This window comes from Lithobates pipiens, unplaced genomic scaffold (genome assembly GCF_037356315.1).
Source record: "Lithobates pipiens isolate NorthernLeopardFrog02 unplaced genomic scaffold, aLitPip1_a1.2 Scaffold_8, whole genome shotgun sequence".
In the NCBI taxonomy this organism is placed as follows: domain Eukaryota; kingdom Metazoa; phylum Chordata; class Amphibia; order Anura; family Ranidae; genus Lithobates; species Lithobates pipiens.
This window is the reverse complement of record NW_027507903.1, coordinates 296267982-296281263: the sequence shown is the minus strand read 5'-3', so window position 1 is coordinate 296281263 and position 13282 is coordinate 296267982. Positions and strand designations below refer to the sequence as shown.

At 44.6% G+C, this 13282-nt stretch overlaps 1 protein-coding gene across 3 annotated transcripts in view; it reads right to left on the bottom strand.

Moving 5' to 3' along the window:
* Positions 1-9026, bottom strand: part of ITFG2 (integrin alpha FG-GAP repeat containing 2) — a 59912-nt gene extending 50886 nt beyond the window's left edge. For 2 of the 3 annotated variants that reach the window (XM_077472516.1, XM_077472518.1), the window contains exons 1-3: positions 8828-9026; positions 8583-8744; positions 2802-2843 (exon numbers count right to left, since the gene is read on the bottom strand). In XM_077472516.1, the coding sequence (XP_077328642.1) occupies positions 2802-2843; positions 8583-8744; positions 8828-8923 (300 nt within the window). In that variant the 5' untranslated portion in view covers positions 8924-9026. The remainder of the gene's footprint in view (positions 1-2801; positions 2844-8582; positions 8745-8827) is intronic. The other variant, XM_077472517.1, reaches the window with a different exon arrangement.
* Between the last annotated feature and the right edge of the window lie 4256 nt (positions 9027-13282).

The following is a 13282-nucleotide window of genomic DNA, read 5'->3' as shown; positions in this document are numbered from 1 at the left end:
TATGCTGCTATAGTGCATTATCTTGATCGGGCACCTTAAAAGTCTCCGTTCCCTATTTTTCTGTGTCATTTTTATTGCGGATTTCTACCTTTTCTGCTCTAAAGAAAAAAAGCTGTTGTTTTCTATTGTGTCTTGGATACTGATCCTGAATGGAAGAGACTTTCATTAGTGATCAGCTGATGCACTTGCAGTATCTGAGGAAAATGACAGGGTCTGTATCCCTTTAGACGCAATTTCCTATTGGGAGTAGCTCAAAAATAACATTTTTTGTTGCAGAGGATGCCTAAAATCTGACTTGTACTTACTTCTGGGAAATCAGTGAGCCAATCACACAAGCAGGAAATGACATACTTGGGGGTGTACAGAACATCTGTAGGTTGTGATATTGCATTGAATTTTACAGAAAAAAAAATAAAAACATGCTGCAGATTGGAAAGAAAATATAATTTTTAATAACATTACAATATAGTAGTGTCACAAAAAAAAATCATTGGCTTAATGTATGGAAGCCATTAGATAATTATGCCACTCAAGTAATTAGCATTTTTAGAAGACAACTTCAGCCTACATATTTACAAAGTACAGGTTTTCTTGACCAAACTGTATAGATGTTTACCACTGCCTTCATGTAGTAGTGTCATCATTGGTGAACATTACCTTTGATACTAGATTCATAGACAGAAGAGTTGAATTAAATTCGGACGAAAAAATCCAAACAAACTGACATGTAAAAAGAATCAAGAGACTGTCAACTAGGGAAACCTGCTCTAGGCAAGATGGGCAAACACCTACAGGTGTTTACCTGCAGCATCCTCCCAAGTGTGCCTAGGATATCGAATCTTAAACAGTTTTGCCAGGAAAGACATTAACATTTTTTGAAAATACAGAACTCATTTCTGCCTCCTGCCATTCCTACTGATGAGCAAGGCGGATTATCATCCTGTATAGGGGCAGCAAGCTCTGACACTACCGAAAACTGTCCAAGATTAGCTTCTTAGAATGGCTCAGCATTCCACCAAGACAAGAGAATTTAGGGGGCTTCGTGAGCCGAGAAGAAACATGTTGATAGGAGTGGCAGAGGGATGAGCACACCACTGTGCCGATTCTCTTAACTGTCCAGTAATAAGACAGGGCAAGTACAGAATGAGCTGGGCTCAGAGGAACTGGACTGAATAATGCTGGCTACCAGACTAAAATCATCTTTACAGCAGAAAAAGTACTGGTTCTGGATTTAAAGCTGAACTTTAGACAGAAAATTAAGTCCTGCTAGAGAACTTCAGGGTGACCCTTTCTGCAGGCATAGCTATGTAAAATAAAAAAATAAAAAAAAGTGCCAATACTATTTAAAATCCAGCAATACACTGTCTCACCCTGCTTTGCACATGGACAGTTGCTATTTTTAGGCACTGCCAAAGTTGTAGAGGATGGCTTTAAAGCAGAATTAGACCCTCCTATTCTTTACAGGCAAGGAAGCTGCTTCTGTTTGATCTGCAACACCTATAGTGCGGCACATGTGAACAGTTATGACACCAGCCATTGAATGGTTCCACAGTTTGGTTGAGGACACAAGCAAATGTGACAGAAATCCCGGAATATAACTTTTTTTTTTTTTTTTTTTTTTTTAAACATTAGGGGCTCGTTCACACCATACCTGCATGAAAACTGATGGTGAAAACTGTGCAGTTTTCACTTTCAGACATCAGTTTTCATGCACGTTTCAGTCAGTTTTTACGCAGGTTGACATCAATTTTCATGCGTGTCAGTTATGTGTCCTATTGACACCAATGTTGATGTGACGTCAGTATTTTCCCATGCAGAAAACTGCATACAAATTGCAGGTTCCTGCATGTTATGGTGTTAACAGGGCACATGGAGAACAATTGTTTTTTTGTGCCCTTGCAGAACGCGTTCAGAAAAAAATGATGTTTCTGCACCATGGTGTGAACTAGGCCTAAATCGATGGGTTTAGTGCCACTTTATGGATTTACTGCTGTTAAGGGGCTCTAGGATTTAGGAAAATGGCAGCCTCTGGCAAGAAGAAACAGGACCAATGCTGGAGGCAATTTACAGCGCACACACTCATTTTGGTAGCATAATTAGGTATGGGTGTTCCTTGCTAAAGAACGTGATTATTTATAAAGTTGTTATGGGTAAAGTTCTGCTTCAAGCGGAACATCAAAGTTGATTTTAAATTTTAAAGCGGAGGGCCGGTTATAAAAAAAAAAAAAAGTCAGCAGCTGCAAACACTGCAGCTGCTGACTTAATAAACATACTCACCTGTCCAGGGCGCCCGCGATGTCGGGCCGCCCGAGGCCGACCCGTCCCTCGGGTCCCGGCGCCGCCATCCCTTGTAAGGGAAACAGGCAGCGGAGCCTTACGGCTTCACTGCCCGTTTCCTACTGCGCATGCGCGAGTCCCGCAGCTACTGCGCATGCGCGAGTCCCGCAGCGCTTTCTGAATGGGACGCGCTGTGTTCTGGAACACACAGTTCCCAGAACACAGCGCGACTCATTACCCAGAAGACGCCACGACGAAGAGAGAAGACAGAAGATCTCCGCGGAGGAGGAAGAGGAAGATTAGGATAAAGTGCCTAGCAACAGGCATTTCTGGTAAGTAAAACCAAAAAAATTTTTTCCTTTTTTTTTTTTTAGATTTTTTGTAATTTTTAACATTTTTTTGTTTTTCAGGGTGGCCCTCCCCTTTAACTGACTTCTAATGTGTATTTTGATATTTTTGCTGGCGTTCTACTGACAAAAAAAACAAACACACACACACACACACACACTCCTCTTTACTCTTACCTTTCCTTTGTTGCAAACATCTCCTACACCAACACAGGTGAGCTGAAATATAAACCAGGCAAAGAGTTTTAAATTTGAAAGAATGAGAAAAAGTAGACCAACACACGTAAGAGCTATCGGAATCAATTCCAGGAATTACTACATGTAGTCATGTTTCCTTAAAGAGGAACTGCAGTCTGCTCACATAATCTGTAATAAAAACATCTTTGCCATTCTGTAGCTTCCCTCCAACCACTTTGCATATTATTTTATAAATACTGTGATTCTGTACTTGCCAAATATGCTGCAGAAATCTCCTTCCACAGAGTCTGGCTGTATCCATTTTAACTGTGGGCAGCTGAAGCTGCTGCCTGTTCACTTCCTGGATTTACACAGAGGCATACCTCCAGCTCTGCAGCTATCATTGGCCCTCTTATAACTCATCCCCCTCCCTTCCTAGCAAACTCATGAGAGTGAGAACTGTGCGTGATGTCATAAGCCTAGGCTTTTTTACCAGACAAAGAACAGGAAGTGGGTTTTATAAGCTATTTACTGGCAGAAAAAAAAAAAAAAAAAAAAAGGTTTTACTATCCAAAAGTTAAAACAACAAAGGCAGAAGATTTAATATATGAAAAATGAAAAAAAAATTACTGAAGTACCGCTTTAATTTATGACTACAGTGAAGGCAAAACTTTTTCTTTAGTTTTGGATAGAGTGGAGAGGGATTAGAACAACTGTCAGTTTTTATTGCTGTCTGTTCCCCCGTTTGGACAAATTTCTCACTCTCCATTTGTCCTGTTTCTCGTGATCAGTGAAAGTAAAAGAACATTCCAAATTTTGGGTTGTCCGCAGAAAAGTAATAGAAGAGAAATCTTCTAATGGCAACACTGTTTCTGGTGACCTATGTAATTGTAATATGTAATTTTCAAGGATTTCCGCTCACTTCCTGTTACACCTTTGGGACAAGAAGTGAAGGGAAATCTTCCCAATGGGGCACAAATGGCAACACAAAAACTGACAGGGGTGATAATCCTTCCTTACTCTATCCAAAATGGAAAAAAATAAATTAATAAATAAATAAAATAAAAAAATTAAGATTTTAACCACCTCCCACTCACTGTATAGGGAAGTGACTGCAGCGGGGTGGTTCTATTGTTCTGGGAAATCTTCCCAGTCTTGTCGTGCATGCGCGCCCATGGGGGCAGTGACAGCGCAGTGATCATCAGTGCAGTGTGCGCAGGACACACCGCATCCCCAATCTCGGTAAAGAGTCAGTGACGCGGCTCTTTACCCATTTGATCAGTAATGTCCAATCACAGCTAATCACATGTAAACAAGGAAATGCCAGTTAATGGCTTTCTTCTCCTCACACTGACAGGGTGTGAGGTGAGGAGAGCAGATCGGCGGCATTTCCTCACAGGGGAAACCTTCAGTGCCCAATGATGCCAGTCAGTGTGCAGTGTTGTCAGTGATGCCTATCAGTGCTGGCTTTCATTTCCCAAAAGTGCCTCATTAGTGAAGAAGAAAAATGACTCATTTACAAAATTTTCTAGTGTTTCTAAAACTCCCCCCCCCCCCCAAACATTTATGGTCTTTTTTCAGCAAAAAAAAAAAAAAAAAAACACCAAAAGAAAGCTCTGTCTTGCACGGCCGCGCAATTGTCATTGAAAGTCCAACAGTGCCGAAAGCTGAAAATTGGCATGGGCAGGAAGGGGGTAAAAGTGCCCAGTATTGAAGCAGTTAAAGTAGAACTAAAGGTAAACTTTTTTCCATTTTGGATAAGAAAAAAAAAAAAGAAAAAAGAAGAAAAAGAAAACCCAGTGATGATCAAATACCACCAAAAGAAAGCTATTTGTGGGTGGATAAAAATTTCAGTTGTGTACAGGTGTTGCATGACTGCGCAATTGTCATTCAAAATGCGACAGCGCTGAAAGCTGGACTGGGCAGGAAGGGAGGTATAAGTGCCCTGTTTTGAAGTGGTTGAGACTAGACAGTTCAAATACCAATTATACAACACAAGTCTGATTATCCAGGACTAACGGAACGTTCTAAATAGTCAGAAGGTATTCGGTACCATAGGTTTGCGCAACTTATTGCATTAGGGTGTGCACCCCAAAGCTCAAATACACACACACACAAGAGATATATATATATATCAGGGGTTGACAAATTTGCTTGGAATCTAGGAGCCAGCTTAAAAAGTTAGGAGCCAGGTCCGTGACGGCGATCCGGACCTGTCCCTGGCCTGACATGGAGACGAGTGAGGGGAAGATAGCAGCGCCGTCGCCGCCCCCCCCCGTCTCCAAGTCATTGCCCATAGCTCTTAGAGGGACATTTTTTTTTTTTTTTTTTTCAAATGACAATTTTTTTTTCAATTGCATTTTAGTGTAAATATGAGATCCGAGGTCTCTCTGACCCCAGATCTCATATTTAAGAGGACCTGTCATGCTTTTTCTATTACAAGGGATTTTTACATTCCTTGTAATAAGAATAAAAGTGACACAACATTTTTTTTAAAAGAACAATGGAAAAAAAAAAAAAGTTAAAATAAGCAGAAAAAATAATAATTTTTAAACGCGCCCTGTCCTGCCCGCATATAAAATCGGTGTTCGAACCACACATAGGAGGTAGCGCCGTGATCGGTAGAGCAAGAGCAATAATTCTAGCCCCAGACCTCCTCTGTAACTCAAAACGTGCAACCTGTAGATTTTTTTTAAAGTTCGCCTATGGAGATTTTAAAGGGTAAAAGTTTGTCGCCATTCCATGAGCGGGTGCAATTTTGAAGCGTGACATGTTGGGTATCAATTTACTTGGCGTAACATTATCTTTCACAATATAAAAAAAAATTGGGCTAACTTTACTGTTGTCTTATTTTTTTATTAACTAAATTATTTTCCCCAACAAAAGTGCGCTTGTAAGGCCGCTGCACAAATACGGTGTGACAGACAGTATTGCAACAACCACCATTTTATTCTCTAGGGTGTTAGAATAAAAAATATATATAATGTTTAGGGGGTTCTAAATAAAGGGAAGAAGATGCAGGTAATATAAAACAGGCAGAGGAAACTTTGCAGAGGAAATTAGCATTGCTGGTTTGTCATACCAACAACGACCACAAGAGGGCGCCAGATTCCATAAGGAATCATAGGACCGCAGAAGGCCTCAAAGCCGCGGCCTAAATTTTCGGCCGCCGGCGGAACGGCCCGACGCGATCACGCTGGGGGGGTCCACAGAGACAGGATACCCCCAGCTGTGCTGCCCCAGGCGCGAGGTCGCTATTTCTAGTCGCCAATGCGACCTGGCGACCGGGTTTTGTCGAGCCCTGATATATATGTTCAGGGAACCAGTTAGATCACAGGCTTTTCAGTCACAAAGAGGTTTATTAAACTTAAATAGCCTCACAGGAGCAAAACAAGAGAAAGAGATCTCAGTCTCAAGACTTGCAGAGTCCAGAACTACTATAGCAGTTTAAACAGTCTGGGTTTCCTGCAGGTAACTTCCCCTGCCAGGAGGCTTCCAAGCAGGACACTGCCGTTCACTTTTGTCACTGCACACAAAACCACCATCCAGCCTCCTCCACACTCACCTACAACTTCCTGTCTTGTTATAAACCCACTTCCTCTGACCACAGTCCAAACAGAGGAGAAGTATAGCGTCCTTCCAGGACCCAGCCATGGCGTGTTTTGTGTGTGTGTGTATATATTTTACACACACTATATACTGTCAACAGTAACAGTGCTTAGCGGCAGGCCTTTTACCTTCAGTAGTTTATTGTAAATAGTAGTGTGGTGATAACCCATTATACTAAAACCCCCCCACCATGGACAGCGTGCCTGGCTGCTGACTTCATCTCCTCATCCCCGCACTAATAGGCGGCACTGATTGGCATCATTGATGTCCACCGATAGGCCACACTGATTGACAGCGTTGGTGGGCACTAACTGGCAGCACTGACTGGCACTACTGATTATCAGCACTAATGGGCCCTGACTGGCAGCATTAACGGGCATTGACAGAGGAGAGGGGGAGTTTCACATGCAGCAGATAATGAGGCATGCAAGAGCCGCTCAGTGTGTGAAACTGTCATGTAATGTAACTGCTTACTGGAAGAAAGACCAGCTGTCACAGCTCAGCCGCGATGTTGGGGATGTGCGGGACCAAGCAGGTATCAAACACCAGCCAATGATTGGGTTGCTTGAGAAAAGGGACGGAGACACAAATGTAGCAGCCCTCCCACGCCCCATCCCTTTGGCTGGTGTTTGATAGCCGTTTGGCCCTGCCTACCCCCAACATCACCGATGAGTTGGTCTCTTTCCTTGCTTTCTGCAAGAAATGATATTAGCTGACAGTTTAACAGATTAAGTGGCTCTTAGGAGCCCCATAATCTGCTGCACGTGAAACTTCTTCACAGGCAGAGCGGGCTATACACTCCTTGGATGCATTTGTGAGCAGATCTCAGGAGACAACATGCAGTGATTAGGGTGTGCCCAGGCACACCTCGTGCGCACGCCTACGGTGGCCACATTCAGCATGTTTTGTGTATTGATTCACCAGGAAGAGGGGGAAAACAATGAGTATAACGGTGATGCTTATAAAAGATTTAAAGACTTTGTATACAAAGGAAACTCCCTGCAATCTGGGAACCCCTGCAGGAGAGGTCCCTGTGTGAGAAGAGGATGTCAGCTAAAGATACCCGGGGGTAATAGAAATAAAAAAGTATACTCAAAAATCTGATGGAACATTGTAACCACTTGAGACCCGCGCTACAGCCGAATGACAGCTACAGCGCGGATCTCCTTTGCCGGGACTACGTCTCTGTGATCGGCAAGTCTATGAGACTCGCCTTATCACCGATCAGAGCAAGGGGTCGATCCCGACCCCTTATCACGTGATCAGCTGTCAGCCAATGACAGCTGATCATGTGATATAATGGAGCCGGTAATCGGCTATTATTCCTCCTCGCGCTGACAGCGCAAGGAGAAAACAAAAGAGCCGACCACCGGCGGCCGAGATCGGGACATCAGTCCCGATCACGGCCAGCCCTGCCAGTGCCCACCTGCCCCCTCATCACTAAAGATGATTAAAAAATAAGTGCCCCCTGTCAGTGCCCACAGTGCCACCCAACAGTGCCACCCAGCAGTGCCCACAATCTGCCTCAACAAAGGTGCTGCACCCCAGTGCCACATATCCGTGCCCATCAGTGTCATCTACCAGTGCCCATCAGTGCCGCCCAGCAGTGCCACCTATCAGTGGTACCTATCAGTGCCCCTTAGTGCCACCCATCCGTGCCATCTTATCTGTGCCCATCGGTGCCGCCTTAACTATGCCTATCAGTGCCCATCGGTGCCACCTTAACTATGCCTATCAGTGCCCACCAGCGCAGCCTATCAGTGCCCACCAGCGCAGCCTATCAGTGCCCACCAGCGCAGCCTATCAGTGCCGCCTCATCAGCGCACTTCAATGAAGGAAAATTACCCGTTTGCAAAATTTTATAACAAACTATTAAACATGATTTTTTTTTTTTGCATCTTTTTTTGTTTGTTTAGCAAAAAATAAAACTCCCAGCTGTAATTAAATACCACCAAAAGAAAGCTCTATTTGTGGGAAAAAAATGATAAAAATTTCATTTGGGTACAGTGTTGTATGGCTGCGCAATTGTCATTCAAAGTGCATCAGCGCTGAAAGCTGAAAATTGGTCTGGGACTGAGGGGGGTTTAAGTGCCCAGTAAGCAAGTGGTTAAACACTAGACAGTTCACTTGTAAACTCATCATCCCAGTTTTGGATCATTTACAGGGACAAACCTGGTAAACCCACAGCCTATGGCCAGCAATGGAAGTCCAAGTAGAAGTGGGGGGGGGGGGTCTCACCATGCCAGTACAGCAGCGGGTAATCCATGGTTTGCTCTCATCATTCTTGTATACATGCAACTTCCCGCTGGTGTCTCCCAGGATCAGTTCATTCAGCTAGAAGGAGAGATTGAAAGGGGCGTGGTGAGTACATAAGTCATGTGACCAGTCACCTTCCTGTACACCCTATCCCCGGTTACCGAATCATTGTCCGCGTCCCCGAGGCACAGCGCATGCGGGAAGAGCGAGCCACTGAACTCCAGCACTGCCCGCTGGACGTAGCTGAGAGAGCGCATAGCCGTCCTGCTCCGTATTACTGGCTGTACATCACTACCAGCACAACAACACAAAGCGGTCAGGTTAACAGATAGTTCCCAGCCACTAGAAGTGCCCGGAAGTGATGTCAGTGGGTGGAGCGTACACTGTGCGAACTGAGAGCCCGGTGTTTCGTCAGATTAGGCGACCCGTCAGAATGTGTAACGGAAGTGACGTTCCGTCGCCGCCATCTTTCTACACCCCGCACTCCTCTATAATAAGGATACACTGCATAGCTCCCAACTGTCTCTGATTTTGAGTGACTGTCCCTCATTTGGAACACTGTGCCTCATTCCTCCTAATTTGTCCCTCATTTTGGTCTTATATATATAGTTGTATATAAAATGCACTATTTCGCTTTCAAAAAGTGCTTCCCAGTGCTAATCCTTTCTTCCAATTTCTAAATTGCTGCATTTGTAAATTCCAAAGGCCAACATGAAGGAATAGTAGTGATAAAAAAAAGCACTTGTGGGTTTAATCAATCATTTTTTTTTTTTTGTACAATTCTCCTTTAAGGGGGCGCAGCAGGGGTGTGTGTCCTATGCCCGAGTACTGTTGCTAATAGGTGTCCCTCAATCCCATATCAGAACATTGGAAGGTATGACACTGAGAAGGGGGAAGCGGACATCTTGTTACACCCACCGGAGTTTTACATTTTACACTTATGTTTAACAGTAAAGTGAGTTTCTATAGTGAAATTTTACTATATAAATTCACTTTACTGTTAAAAATAAGTGTAAAATGCATAACTCCGGTGGGTGTAAAAAGATGTCCACTTTCCCCCTTCTCACTGCATCCTTATTGTGGAGGAGTGCGGGGTGTAGCAAGATGGCGGTGACAGAACGTCACTTCCATTACAAATTCTGACGGTGACGGGTCGCCAAATCTGATGAAACACTGGGAAAATATAGAAGGAAGGCTTCTGATGAAATATGCACATTGCTGTTTCAGAATGGTTGTGAGGGAGGGGGTCTTGTAACCACATTGCCCACTTATCACACCCTCAAAGGCAACCAATGTTACTGTAGCCATCTTTTGGGTGGGTGTCAGGAAATTTGGGCTTCACTAAACCTGCAGGTAATTGGTAGTGACACCCCAGGATTAGAAGACATGTGTGAGGGCCTTTCATACACTGATGGTTTTTGCTGTAATTTTACCTTTCTAAAATAACATTGAAAACTGCAGCACCCCATTGAAATAAATGCAAAATGCACCACGGTTGCATTTATTTGTGCACTTTTTGAGTCCATGTTTAACCACTTGCCGCCCGCCCTATAGGCAATTGACGGTGGCAAAGTGGTTTCATAATCCCGATCGGACGTCATATGACGTGATCAGGATTATGAGCCGCTGCGCGCCCCCCCGGGGGCGCACATCGCGGCGATCGTTGTTGCTGGGTGTCAGTCTGACACCCGGCAACTACGATCTCGGTAAAGAGTCTCCGACGGAGACTCTTTACCACGTGATCAGCCGTGTCCAATCACGGCTGATCACAGTGTAAATAGGAAGAGCCGGTGATTGGCTTTTCCTCACTCTCGTCTGTCAGACGCGAGTAGAGGAGAGCCGATCGGCTGCTCCTCTGACAGGGGGGGGTCTGTGCTGATCGATTATCAGCACAGCCCCCCCCCCCCGAGGATGCCCACACTGGACCACCAGGGACGCCACCAGACCACCAGGGATGCTAAGCAAAAGGTAATCCTCCCTAGACCACCAGGGATGCCAGTCAGCACAATGGATGCCAATCAGTGCCCATAATGGATGCCAATCAGTGCCCACAATGGGCATCACTGATTGGCATGCATTATTGTTTGGCACTGATTGGCATCCATTAGTACAGTATAACACCAATGCTGCCTATGAGTGCCCACCTGTGCCGCCTATGAGTGCCCACCTGTGCCGCCTATCAGTGCCCACCTGTGCCGCCTATCAGTGCCCACCCATGCCCATCTGTGCCGCCTATCCATGCCCATCTGTGCCCCTATCCATGCCCATCTGAGCCGCCTATCCATGCCCATCTGTGCCGCCCATCCATGCCAATCCGTGCCAGCTATCAGTGCCAATTTGTGCCACCTATCAGTGTCCATCCGTGTCGCCCATCCGTGCCGCCTATCAGTGCCGCCTATCAGTGTCCATCAATGCCACCTCATCAGTGCCACTTCACTGGTGCCACATCATTGGTGCCCATCAGTGCCGCCTTATCAGTGCCCATCAGTGTAGCCCCATCAGTGCCCATCAGTGAAGGAGAAAACGTACTTATTTACAAAGTTTTGAAACTGAACATTTTTTTTTTCAAAATTTTCGGTATTTTTTTATTTGTAGCGCAAAAAATAAAAACCGTAGAGGTGATCAAATACCACCAAAAGAAAGCTCTATTTGTGGGAAAAAAATGATAAAAATTTCATTTGGGTACAGTGTAGCATGACCGCGCAATTGTCATTCAAAGTGCGACAGTGCTGAAAGCTCAAAATTGGTCTGGGCAGGAAGGTGTTTAAGTGCCCGGTATTGAAGTGGTTAACAAGTACATGCTGCAGGTCAGGCAACCAGAAAACAAGCTAGAAACACAGATGCGTTTTTGATGCATTTTTCTTCCTTTAGAGCACTGTGAAGGCAGCCTAATGTCGTGTACACACGGCTGGACTTTTCAACAGCAAAGGTCCAACGGAACAAATTTGTCTGAAAATTCGACCGCGTGTGGACTTCATCGGACCTTTGATGTCGAAAAATCAGACGGGCTTTAGATTTAGAACATGTTTCTGATGGACTCGAGTCCCGTCAAAAAATCCATTCGTCTGTATGCTAGTCCGATGGAAGAAAACCAATGCTAGGGCAGCTATTGGCTATGAACTTCCTTATTCTAGTCTGGTCATATGTCATCACGGTCGAATCCATTGGACTTTGGTGTGACTGTGTGTGGCCAAGTCCGTTAGTTCGGAAAGTCCGTTGGAACTCCGCTGAAAGTCCATCCAGATGACCACCGAACCTAGTCTACCGGAAAGTCCGGCCGTTTGTACATGGCATTTAGGTGCCCATACACTAGGAAAAAAATCGTTTGAAAAACTATCATTTGGACTGTTCATTTGTTTATCATCCAGTTAATGGGCACAAATGAAAAAAAATCAGTTGTGATGTTTTTGAGCCAAAAAAAAAAAAGAAGGCAAAGTTTGGAAAACTTCTGTCAAACAGATGATAAATTTGATAGGTTAATGTGTTTCTCACCTGAACAGTTTGCACTAGGCATATGTGACAAAACAAATGAAAAACATAAATTTACAGTATGTCCATTGAAGGATTTATCGATCAATATTTGGTCAGTACATGATGGCAAAATTTCGACAGGTGTATGGCTAGCATGAGCCTTAGAAGCATTCACTTGTACAGGCCAATTATCTGCCCCTGGGGCAAGTATACAGTATGCGTGGGTGGTGAATGACCCAACTGCAGGTGAATGGCTCCTACAGGTGACAGCTTCTTTATGAGCTGGCATAGGTGGGTTGAGCATGCTCGTCACTGACTAGGAGGACCAGAACCTTCTTTCAAGCTGGGTTCACATTATTGTGAATTGGATGCAGCTTACATCGCATCCAATTTCCAGAACATTTGAAAACGTTATTTTCAATGGGTATGGTTCACATATGTGCCTTGCATCCGCATTGCACAAAGATCGTGTGCGTTTTCTAGGCAATACCGTGCAAATTGCAGGCACATAATCTTCAGTGGGAATGCATCTGAGACACAGATGTGTTCAGTTCTGAACAGGAACGCTCTCCCCCTCCTCCTACACTTCCCCCCTCTCCCAGTTCAGCTGATGGAGAGGAACCGCTAAATTAATCATTTTTATCTTCGCACAGAAAACAGAGCTGCATTTTCCACCGGACTAAAGGGTAACTCCACTTTCATGCGGAAAAATAATAATAATAATATAGCGTATAGTATTGCAACACAAGTCATATTGTAATTGAATGTTATTAAAAATTACCTTTCTTTTCAATCTGCAGTGCTGTCATTTTCTGAAAATGCAATACAATATGGCTACCTGGAGTAGCGTGTTGTCTTGCTAGGATGGCCAGGAAGAACTGACAACACTCCCCCCCCCAACAACTACTATAGTCCTCCCTCAGTACAGACCCCCTCCACTAAGTACAGATCCCCCTTCCTCGGTATACACTCCTCTCCCTCAGTACAGACCCCCCCTCCATCAGTATAGTCCTCCCCCTCAGTACAGATCCCCCTCCCTCATTACAGACCCCCCTCTCTTAGTATAAACCCCCTACTAAGTACAGCCCCCCTCCACTATGTACAGACCCCTCTCCCGCAGTATAGACCCCCCACTAAGTACAGTC